Source organism: Stigmatopora nigra, chromosome 20 (genome assembly GCF_051989575.1).
Source record: "Stigmatopora nigra isolate UIUO_SnigA chromosome 20, RoL_Snig_1.1, whole genome shotgun sequence".
Taxonomy (NCBI): Eukaryota; Metazoa; Chordata; class Actinopteri; order Syngnathiformes; family Syngnathidae; genus Stigmatopora; species Stigmatopora nigra.
Window position 1 is genome coordinate 5,495,856 of NC_135527.1, and position 11,585 is coordinate 5,507,440.

Consider the following 11,585-nt stretch of genomic DNA (forward strand, 5'->3'; position numbering starts at 1 on the left):
GTAAAATGTGGGTTAGTGTTGGGGTTTGTAGGCAGGGGCGGAAATTAGGGGGGGTTTCTAGGGGTGTAGCCCCCTTCCATCTACTGTAAATGCTTGACATTTTATTTTCTAAAAGGTGTAATATTAGGCTGGGGATATATTTTAATAATTAATAATTGCATTTTTTTGATCAAATAATTTGTTCTTTCGTGTTTTTTTTTGTTAAAAAACATTTAGAAAATAAATGTTTCCTGTTTGACCTTTTTTAAATCAATTGTATATTTTAATCCATTTTTTACGCTCTATTTTTATTAGTTCAAAACACATTTAATAATAAAATTTCTGCATTTTCCTTTTTAAAATCCATTAATGCAATTTTTAAACTCTAAATTGTATTTTTTTTCAGTTTGAGTTGTTTTTAGTTCAAAGGACATTATTTTAAAATCTCAAAATAGATGTAAAAATATTTTCTGTTTTCTATTATATTTATTTTGAACATAAATTTTAAAAAATATCTTGATTCCTTTTTTTAAATGAAAAATTATTAAAGACATTTTCCCTTATTAAACTGATCTGTAAACAGTTCTTTTAATATGATTTTTCAAAAAAATATCTGGCCCATTACAACCATATTGTCCCGAATATAAGACGGTGTTTTTTTGCATCGCAATAAGACTGAAAACGTGTTGGTCTTCTTAAATTCAGAGTCTAAACCAGAGGTCTCCAAACTAGTCCAGAAAAGGCTTTTTATTCCAACTTATAAGAGGAAACATTTCCACCAATCAGTCAATTGCAGTCAGGTGCTTGTTGTTATAGAAGAAACCTCATTGGTTAAACTGTTTTGTGTTAGATCAATTGGAACAAAAACCTGCAGCAGCTTTCAAGGACCAGTTTGCCCATCTCTGGTCTACACATTATACCAATTCACAACACTAGATGGCGCCAGATATCTTGAACACTTTGATGGTTAATGCAGTTATGAAATTTCTTGTTTTAACATAGTAGATTATTAGTTCAAGTATATTTTAAATAACAGAAGCCATTCATGTCAAAATGTAATTTAGTTTATATATTTAAATGGTCAGATATTAAGATTTGATAGACTAAATAACATGATTTGGCTTATATGTACTGTCATTTTTGGTATAAAAATGTAATTTGCTGTTCCAAAAGTCAAACTTGAGTCATGAAAAAGAGGTAGTCGTCTTATATTCGGGTTAATTCAGTATAAACAAAAGCCAATGCAAGGTCTACCAAAACAATTCCAACATTCGGCCATCATTTACCCACATTTTTTTATGTTACACGCTCTGACAATGTTTACAATTTGACAGTGTAGTGAGGGGGATTTGATGCAGCTGGTTGTCAACTTGCTGTTCCAGAAAAGTTCCCTTTAAAAATTCTGTTAAATGTTGTGAGAACTACGATTCCTTGGATTTAATCCAGCGATGGAATGAAGCCTACGCAATGTCCAGTAAGGTCAGGAAATTCCTCTTTTATCCGTCGGACTGCACAAGACGGAATAACCACTTGTAGTTCGACGGCGAGGGATCCCCAGCACCAGCTGACAAAACTACGATAAGCCACGAATGTAAAACCTCTGTAATACAAGGGAGAAAAAATCCAGATTAATAGGATCAAAAATATGCGTCATTTTGACTTTGACGGCGTGCGTACGTACATATGTGTTTTTGTCGGGACTGGTCCGCAGCAGGATTTGTAGATATTACTGATATTTTGCAAAACGTAGTGGTTTAGACAGTTTGCTTCAAATCCAGGATGGTTTGTTATGCACGTTAATTCTTCGGGCACCTGTTGGATTCTTCTTAAGACCTTGGAGGGGCAGGAAATATATGTAAATGTATGTATTTGTATATATATGGATAGATGTATGTGTATATATGCATGTGTATGGATATAGGTATGTATGTGTATATATGTATGTGTATTTATGTAATATATATGTATATGTGTATGTGTTTGTGTATTTATGTAATATATATGTATACGTGTATGTGTTTATGTGTATTAATGTAATATATGTATATTTGTGTGTGTTTATGAGTATGTGTATATGTGTATATATGTGTAAATGTGCATATATGTATATATATGTGTATATATGTATATTTATATTTTTATATATATATATATATATATATATATATATATATATATATATATATATATATATATATATATATATATATATATATATATATATATATATATATATATATATATATATATATATATATATATATATATATATATATATATATATAATCTTTCAGAAAAAAAGCTCATTAATCTATTTATTTTTTATCTATATATTTTTGTATCTATCCAGCTATTTATTTATCTATTTATCTTTTTTATCCATCTTTCTATTTATCTATTTATGTATCTATGTATCTATTGATTTTTTATATCTAACTTTCAATTTATTCATCGATTTATTTATGTATCTATATATATATATTTATGTATCTATTTATTTTCTTATATATTTATTTATTAACTTATTTATGACCTAATTATTTATGTCTAAAATGTTTTTTCCTGTGTCTGTATTCTCACTCATCCTGTTGCTACTGTGACAGTGAAATTTTCCCAAATACGGGATGAATAAAGTTATCTCAAATATGTTATATATACATGGAAAAATACAGTATTTTTTTCCTGTTTCGTTATATATATTTTCTTAGCTATTTAGCAAAATTTGAGTATTTGACATACTTTCTAATATATTAACAATATTTACCATAGGAATATCCCGGCAGCAAACATTTTCAACTTCATTGGGCATTTGATGGCAAGAACCACAGTGACACCTGAGAGGAACACAAAGAAATTAGCTTAACTAGCTGCATACAGTAAATGAATAGAAACTGTAGTTTATTTTATTTTATTTTTATATATAACGTAACATACCAATCTAACGTGTTCTCCAATGGTCTCTGTTCCCCATCTTGTTCCGGTTCCGGTGATAATTCACTCTCTGGGTCCGAAACAAGGCATCAACATATCCGTTAAAAATGATAAACTAAGTATATTACATCATTTTGAACAGCTAAAAATGACTAAAAATGATGACTAAAAATGTACTACAGTTCCCCCCCCCCAAAATAGCTAGAAAACAGCTAGAAAACAATTCATTGTCATTACAGTAATACCTTGACATACGAGTGCCCGAAACTTACGAGCGATTTGAGAAATGAGTAAATTTTTTAGCAAATATTTATCTTGAGCTAGGAGTAAAATTTTGAACAAATATTAAGCTTGAGATACGAGTAAATTTTTGATCAAATATTTGTCTTGAGATACGAGTAAAATTTTGAGCAAATACTTATCCTTAGATTGAGTAATTTTTTGACCAAATTTTAATCCTGAGATACAAGTACATTTTTGAGCAAATATTTATCTTGAGATTGAGTAAATTTTTTAGCAAATATTTATTTTAATATACAAGTAATTTTTTGAGCAAATATTTATCTTGAGATACCAGTACATTTTTGAGCAAATATTTATCTTAAGATACCAGTACATTTTTGAGCAAATATTTATCTTGAGATACGAGTACATTTTTTGAGCAAATATTTATCTTGAGATCTGAGTAAATCTTTGAGCAAATATTTGTCTTGAGATACAAGTACATTTTTGAGCAAATATTTATATTTATCTTGTGTGTCTGTTATAATTCAAATTCATTTAAAAAAAATTACGCTATGTCACGAGCACATTGGCATGCAAAAAGTCTAATTTTAGTACTATTAAACACATTTTAATACTATTAAACCACTTGTTATTTGTGTATTTGTTAATAGATGGCGAATTAGAACAAATACAAATGTTTTTACAATCCAATATTCTGTTTTGGTGGGTTTTTTTCAGAGGGTTGGAACAAATTAATTTGTTTTTAGTTCATTTCTATGGGAAACGTTCATTTGAGTTACAAGTAAATCGACATACAAGCTCAGTCCTGGAATGCATTAAGCTCATATCTCGAGGTACCACTGTATTATATTAGGGGCTGTTTTTGCTATTGGCAATATGGGGGCAAACTGTTTAAGCTTGATATGGAAAATACTTCATACCTGAGTTTGATTTGGTGCAATATGTGTGATCCTCCTCAGTTTGGATTGGCGGTACCATCACAAAAGCGAGTTTCTTCTTCTTTCGTTTAGGTCGATGACTGAGGGGTGTCGGCGCGACGTCTGGTTTCAACCTCAACTTGCCGCCGGATTTCTCGGCGGTCAATTGGTCCTCGTCCGAGTGCTCCTGAAGACAGGTGTGTAAAATCACTTGACATTTTCAATACAAAGTTTTGTTCATTTTGAAATCATGATGGCCGCCGTTACCTTCCATTTTGTCAGGTGCTCTTGGTCCTTGGGGAAGCTGAACATACGAGAACCGTTCTTGAACCCGGTTTTGCATCCAAATGCTGCACAGCGAGCCGCAGATTGCCCACTAAGCTATAAAATGGTGGGTTAAAAATGTCAATAAAAATACAGAAATACCTTGAGATACAAGCTAAATGTGTTACGAGTCTGACCTTGTATGTCAATTTACCCGGAGAATCGTACCTCTATTTATAAAATAAATTGGTTCCAGAACTTCTTTTGTAACTTGAAAATTTTGTAAGTAGAAGTGCACTTTATATTAAAAAAGTGAGAATGAATGCATATTTTCAAATTAAAATAACGGATAAGGAAATGCATTGACCTTTTTGGTGGGGATTTCGTAACTCAAATTTCATGTAATTTTAACAAAAAAAAAAACTTTTTGCAACATTTTTTGTAAGAAAACGAAAACAGTTTTTTTGGTTTTTCAAAATAAAGTAGCCAGTTGTTGTTAATGACTGTAATTTGTAAAAAATAATCGTAATAATGAAATCTGTAAAATATCCAACTAGTTTATGCATATAAAGGTAATGTGACATTTCAAAATAAAAGTGCGATGAAAATTATTCATTTTGACTATTAATCTGAATTTTTTTATCAAATTCAGACAGCATTTTTATGCAGCTAAACAAAACAGACTGACAGTGAACTGTTTTACTTTGGAATTTGTTTCTGGTGGGAAATTTTGGCAGAACGCCTCCGTCAAAATAAAAGCATTCAATACAAAATAAAATTTGACATTATACTTTGATACAGAGCAAAAACAAAAAAAAATACGAGATAACCCAGACTTCCCCAAGATTGTAATTTAAGTACTAATTAAAAGTGTGTGGCATTTCAAAATAAAAGTAATTTGAAAATGATTACATTTAACTGTCATTTCTGAGAAATATAACAATTCTTAGCTCTGAGACTTGTTCTAAATATTTATTTTTAATCAGGAAAAAGTACACCCCTATAAAGTACTTTTATTTTGAAATGCCAACTCATTTTAGATGACAAAACCCAATCCTGTAAAAATTTATTTTAAAATGGAAAAGAAACCATGCACATTCAAACAAAACAGGTCCCAGCGACTATAAAAAGTTAAAAGGCAGCCCTGAAAAATGCCTGACCAAAAATACAGCAGTTGCAATCTAAAAATCTTTTAATTTGAAATAAAATGTAATTTTTGTACCTTAATGTGATTGAGGACCGGTTTAATTGCGCAATTGTCTTTGCAGCGTTGACAACTTTTGATCTAAAATGTAAACAAAAGCATTTTTTTAGAATATATTTAATGTTCTGAAAAGATGTGTAAATAATTACCCATTCGTTAATGTCATCAATCATTGTGGGCCAATAGTAGCTAGCGATAGCTTTATCGCGCGTGCTACGGGCCCCAAAATGGTTGCCAGTACGAGAATTGTGGTGACTTTCGATGAGGATATTCTGCTTTTCCGTTGGCAGGATGACCAGGCGCAAATATTGCTTGGACGGTCCAGTGTAGAAGAGTCTTTTGTCTGTTGGAAGAAAAATTTAAAGTACAGATTTTTATTCAATTTTAGGGCATTAGCTGCCATTGAAGGCACATTTGACTTTAGTGGGTTCGATTCCCACACACTGCAATTGCAATTTATTTTTATTTTTTTCATGCTTTCTGCTAAGAAAAATAAAAAATTAAAAATAAAAACGTTTATTTATTTGAATGTATTTTTAAATATCTTACAAGGGTTTTTTCAATTAGCCAAAATTAGTGACTAGCTCTTACCGAGATGCTCATCCATTTTTTAATTTTCAGATTTATCATACAAACTGTCAGGATAAGAATTTTTAATTACCTTTAACAATGAAATTCCGCGACATTCGTTTAATTTTACGACGTGAAGCTTGAGTAGGTGGAAGCTGTTTATCCATCAGATACAGGAGAAGTTGTTGATGAATTTCCATATCCATCTTTTCCAATCAAAAGCAGGAAAATAGGTCCTTGAAGATTTCAATACGGTTCCACTCCAAATACTTACGAAATAAGTATTCATGAGCCGAGTCAAAGTTAGCAGGGTTTCTCCCAAAGAACCCGGAATAGTCAAACTCTCACAACGATAGTTAAAAATAAAATTGTTACATTTATATGAAAAAAACTCGAATGTTTACTAACAAGAGCCCGTTTGTGTCGGGCTACCGGATTGCGACCGAATGCTACTGGGCATGCGCATTGTGATGTCACTTCCTTTTTTGAGATAGCGGCTTACAAATACGTAAAATACGGGATTTGTTTACGTTTGAAATGCATTTTTATAAATTATTACGGCACAAAAAGTTCAACCAGATCAAAGTAAAAAATACCTTAAAACAATTCTATTAGATATGAATTTCATTTATACAGCTGTTCAAAAAACGGAAGTTCCGCCCCATTAACAGCTGCACTCGGAGTATGTTTACTTTTTTAATTTTTGTTTTTATCAAAGCGCAAATGTTAAAACTAACAGTTAAGAAGAGCTAATACATATCCGTAATTAAATACTTTTAGTAGAGAAATTGGTAAGAATATACTATTGTGTTTGTTTCCCTACGGTTTTCAACTGATAATAAAATCATTGGTTTAAGTCGGATTTGTCGTCTTTCCCCCTTTTTTTTCCAGATCCTAAAACGCAGTGTTTGGTAAGTACATTTAATTTTTAAAATTGTGAATATTTACTCCTTAGCTGTAATTGACGGGGAAGATAATTTTGATTGAGATTAGCCAATGGTTCAATAGTTTGTTTGGGGTTAATTAAATTGAAATTCATGAGCACATCTATTTATACTCGGTTTTTCTTTCTATTTCCAACATAAACATAACGTGATTATGATGGTTAGATACTTTGTGACTGTATTATTGTAGAAATTATTTCAAAATAGACTTAATTGGGGATTGGGTGTACTACTGGGGTGTACTTAGATGGGGAACTTCTGCAGACTGACCAAGGTAGAGATATGCAGAGTCGCTCTTCCAAGGGTATCCACACAGTTCCTCAGTAGTCTGGAGCTGAAGACAACAGTAGCAGAGTAGAGCTCCCCGACTACGTTTCCGGCCTGGTAAGCACAGAAAGCTCTTCTATCTTATTTCATGATGGAACGGTTGGTCAGAAGTGTTGTTTCTTCTCCCGGCACTTTCGTCCAGTGCCAAATTTCCAGCGGTATTGAGAAGTTGCTCCTTCTGCTGGGTATTGTAACAGCTAATCCCATGTGTGTGACAGCAGAGGCATGGCTGAATGGTTCCAAAAAAGAAGTGGCAGAAAGAAGCCAGGCTAACACAACAAGGAAAGTTGTAAAAACATTAAATTAAAAAGTATAGAGTACAAAGTAAAGTAAAAAGGAATGTATTAAGAAATATTAAAACGTAATTTAAAAAAGATAGAAGGGCTGTAAAACACGGACACTATAAGTGTACAGAGCAACTGCCATTGGCTCCCATGCGAACGGCGCCATCTTGGCAACGCTCAAAATTCTTGTATGAAATGTGATTGGACAAAGGCTGAAAATATTTCTATTTTTTTTGCATATATACCCTTATAACATGCCTCTAGATATGAATTTTGCAGGTTACAAAAGCTTTTTCTATGCAAATGAGTTTTTGTGAGGACTGTGGAACGAATGAGAATTTACATGTAAAGTACTCCTCTTCTTACGAAATTTTCACGTTATGAAAATAGTTCTGGAACCAATTATTTTTGTAATTAGAGATACAACTGTATAACTATGAAAGCTAAGTCTGTTTTTCTTAGTTCTAACATTATTTTGAAATATGTTGCTCACATCTAACCCGTTTGTCATACTTGATCTCTTAATGAAGTCTTGCCTGTCGTCAGTTTTATTTTGGGCTCGTCGCTAAGTGTTATTTCCAGTGGCGAGTGACTGTTGGTCCTTTTAATCTTGACGCGGGTTGGGAGGGGGGGGGGGTCGATACTCCTAACAAAATGGCTGCTGATGATAGCGAGCCACAGGAGAGGAAGTTTAAATACTGTTTGAGTATATATTTAGAAACGGCTATTTATAGTCTTTCCATTGTGAGATCCATCTGTCGTCATTTCAAGGAATACAATGATGTCATTAACTAGTTCGGCGTCCAATCCAGATCCGAATTCGACGTCTATCCCCGTCAATGGTAGTTCGGGATCATCGCGATTTGAACCGGAGTCGCTTTAATGTTGATGAGAAGCAGTTTGGGAGGGGCTTGGTTAAAAATGGAAACCCCCCCAACCCTCTTTCTCCACTGTATCAAAGCTTCCCACTGGAGTCGGGGGAGACAGAGTGGGATGGAGGAGACGTCCCAGCTGTGTTTGACAGGTCTCAGGGCTGAGCTGTGTGGTCTGATGCTTAGTGGTGGGAGGGGTGTGGGGGAGGGATGGGGGAGACGCAAGCCCACCCGCTCAACCAGCCCCCAAGCACATTTAGACAGCAAAGCTTGACAAGATCCAGCCTGCACATCTCAATGTACACCAATGCTAACCTTTGACCTTGGACGTCTGATGCCGTCAATGGGAAACAATGTAACATTCGATTAGCATTAGCTAACTGGATTGGACATGTATTGCAGCTAGGAGTTGGAAAGGTTTTTTTTTATCTTGGTGTTGTGCATGTTATGAAAAGTGAATTAAAAATCTTTATGACTACTTTTAAAAATAGTTTTAAAATAATTGTGACTAATGGTAATATTTTTTTAATTGTATGAACATATTTATCAATAAATAAAATGACAAACTAATAAGAACAAAAATAACACAAATGCTTTTATTGTTATTTTAATTATTTTTTCACATTCTGTTATTATTTTTTTATTTATATTTTATATTATAACTATTTATATTTATTAATACCCTAAAGATTTTTTTAAATTTAACAATTGCCAGCTATTGATCGTTGGCGACGATGAAAAAAAATCACATTTTAATGCTAATATGTTTAATGCCGCTACGGTTCTATGTACATCTAATTTTCAATTCATACATAAGTAAATATTTTATATTTTCTGAATTATAACCTTAACCCACATACAGCTTTGTTTAATTAAGGAAGTAATTAAAACCCGTTAAAAATGGTCATATAGTCCTCGACTTCCGCTACTAGATAGCATAGTGATTGTATAGTTTATGTTAGCTAATTGTTTTTGCTTATCCCCGCCATGATTTAATTTGTTTTATTTTCTTTTTTAACTTAATGTATTTATTTGTTTTGTTTTCGTAAGGGGGCGTGTAATAATGAGAGTATGATCCGAAGCCCCTCCCTGTATTCCCGCATAGCCACGCCCACTCTTCCCCTCTCCTCGCAGGCTCCGAAGTGAGGAGAGAAGTTCGCCCGCGGCACGACGACGGCACCTCGCTCTACTACGCTCCGCTCCACGGTCACCTAAAAACGGGAAGTTTGGAAGGAATAACATCCCGAGGACCCGTGACAACTTCTGGGCTTGCTTTTCTTTCTTGGCGGAAAGTCACCATGAACAAAAGCGAGAAGGAAACCGAGCCCGGTGAATTTAGCAGCGGCCACGAGGAAGAAGTAAGTAACGGGTGGGAGGGCGTGCACACCTGCTTTCATTACTTGACCGCTAGAATAATTGCTACAAAAAACTTTGTTAACAATACGTTTTATTTTGCTAATATCATTAAAAGGTGTTCGATTTGGATGTCGTTTGTTAATAAATGTTGCGTGGTTAAAATAAAATAATAAATTAAAAAAAACAATCTTTCAACACAAGTCTGTTATACTGCATTGTTATGATTACCATACTGTTGATAACTTAACTCGTTTCTATTCACAGCACCGACACTAAGAATTAAATTGTTTTTTAAAATTATTATTATCAAGGGTTGCCTTTGACGGTGTTTGGGTCCAATTTATGTGAAGTGGGAGAGATGGCACTGAAGGAGTGAATGTTCATTTGTTGCCACTCCTACGTCAACTAGTGTTAAATTTGTTTTAATTTACCTAGTGCTAAATTTGTTTCAATTCACCCTGAATTTGTTTTAGCTCACTAATTAAAATAATTTTGTTTCAATGATTTGTGAGTTAAAAAAATTAATTTCACCGAACTGGCAATGGAAGAATAATATGTCACATTCTGTTTCCAGTTCATCAGGATGCAAGACCGCCATTTTCTCCACTAAATAAATTAGCATTAAAAAAATACTTCAGCCATAAATCTGTGTTTTGACCTTGGATTGAATATTAAACCAAATCCTTACGGAAATAAAAAGTTACCGTATTTTCTGGACTATAAGTCGCGTTATTTTTTTAAACTATTTGTTATGCTGATGTTTGTCAGATATAGTCCCCCACTTTGCGCACACAATAACAACGGGTGGAAGGCAAAGTTTAACAAGGCGTCAAGGTATGACTCTCACGTGATCCCCGCCGGGCTCACGAGCCAAACATGGCGTTTTCACAGGCGAGCTCCTCGTCTAATCTAAAGGGCGACGTTTGATAAGTCAGCTATCAGGTGCCGCGGACGCTTTCCCGTCGCAAAGCACTCGAATGGTTTCTATTTAGGCGGGTGACGAGGCCTTGTATGGACAAGGACAAGTTGCAGTAACAAAAAAAATAACAATACACTAACGTATCAGTAAAAAAGGGAATAACAGACAAAATTGGTACCTGGTAATGTAAGAATATCAGTTGTTTTTGACAACTATAGTATAATAAATGCAATATAATGGTCAGAAAACAATTAAAATACATATATAAGACGCAGTATTTGCCAAATGACGAAAAAAGGATGACTTATAGTCTGGAAAATATTGTAATTATGTGTTTTTTTTTTCAACCAGAAACACATAAAACCATTTAAAACTAGTTTTTAAGTGTTTGTCACACACTAGGTGTCCAACCCATTTGGACCAGGAGTGATTGGCAGCCATTGAATTTTTCATGTTTGTTTAAATAGTGATTTAATGCCGTTACTTTAAGATTCAGAACGGATGCAATATTATCATGTCAGCTGGGATAGGCTCCAGCACCCCCCGCGACCCTAATGATATATGAGGTGAGATTAGATTTAAATATATTCACCAAATCTACCAGAAATATCAGTAGAAGAAGCCGTGGAGACTTTCATCTCATTAAAACATGGCTCCGCCCATTTCTGCTTTCAACTTCAGTTATTTGATGTATTTTTCGGGATTTTTGACGCAGTTTCGCCCAATTGGACGACTGCATATCGACGTTAACCACTTCTATGGTTCTTTTAAT

General features: G+C 33.6%; 2 protein-coding genes across 3 annotated transcripts in view; one reads left to right on the plus strand and one right to left on the minus strand.

Moving 5' to 3' along the window:
• Positions 1–1,021: 1,021 nt before the first annotated feature.
• LOC144213874 (uncharacterized) lies at positions 1,022–6,581 on the minus strand. The gene is made up of 10 exons (XM_077742583.1): positions 6,386–6,581; positions 6,203–6,317; positions 5,691–5,884; positions 5,560–5,622; positions 4,341–4,454; positions 4,077–4,260; positions 2,914–2,980; positions 2,744–2,813; positions 1,661–1,812; positions 1,022–1,579 (listed from the first exon to the last, which is right to left on the minus strand). Exons 1-10 carry the CDS (start codon positions 6,398–6,400, stop codon positions 1,417–1,419), a joined length of 1,137 nt encoding a protein of 378 aa, XP_077598709.1. The 5' UTR covers positions 6,401–6,581; the 3' UTR covers positions 1,022–1,416.
• A 169-nt stretch (positions 6,582–6,750) lies between these two features.
• LOC144213875 (RNA-binding protein with multiple splicing-like) overlaps positions 6,751–11,585 on the plus strand; it is a 21,501-nt gene continuing 16,666 nt past the window's right edge. Inside the window, exons 1-3 of one of the 2 annotated variants that reach the window (XM_077742585.1) lie at positions 6,751–6,902; positions 7,003–7,022; positions 9,673–9,896. In XM_077742585.1, the coding sequence (XP_077598711.1) occupies positions 9,837–9,896 (60 nt within the window). In that variant the 5' untranslated portion in view covers positions 6,751–6,902; positions 7,003–7,022; positions 9,673–9,836. The remainder of the gene's footprint in view (positions 6,903–7,002; positions 7,023–9,672; positions 9,897–11,585) is intronic. The other variant, XM_077742584.1, reaches the window with a different exon arrangement.

What these genes read in the sequence shown, in the direction of transcription:
- LOC144213874 (XM_077742583.1), bottom strand. An exon ending in AGCACCTGACAAAATGGAAG is followed by an intron (nt 4,261 to 4,340) that starts GTAACGGCGGCC and finishes ACCTGTCTTCAG; the next exon opens with GAGCACTCGGACGAGGACCA. An exon ending in GTCCCGACAAAAACACATAT is followed by an intron (nt 1,580 to 1,660) that starts GTACGTACGCAC and finishes CTTGTATTACAG; the next exon opens with AGGTTTTACATTCGTGGCTT.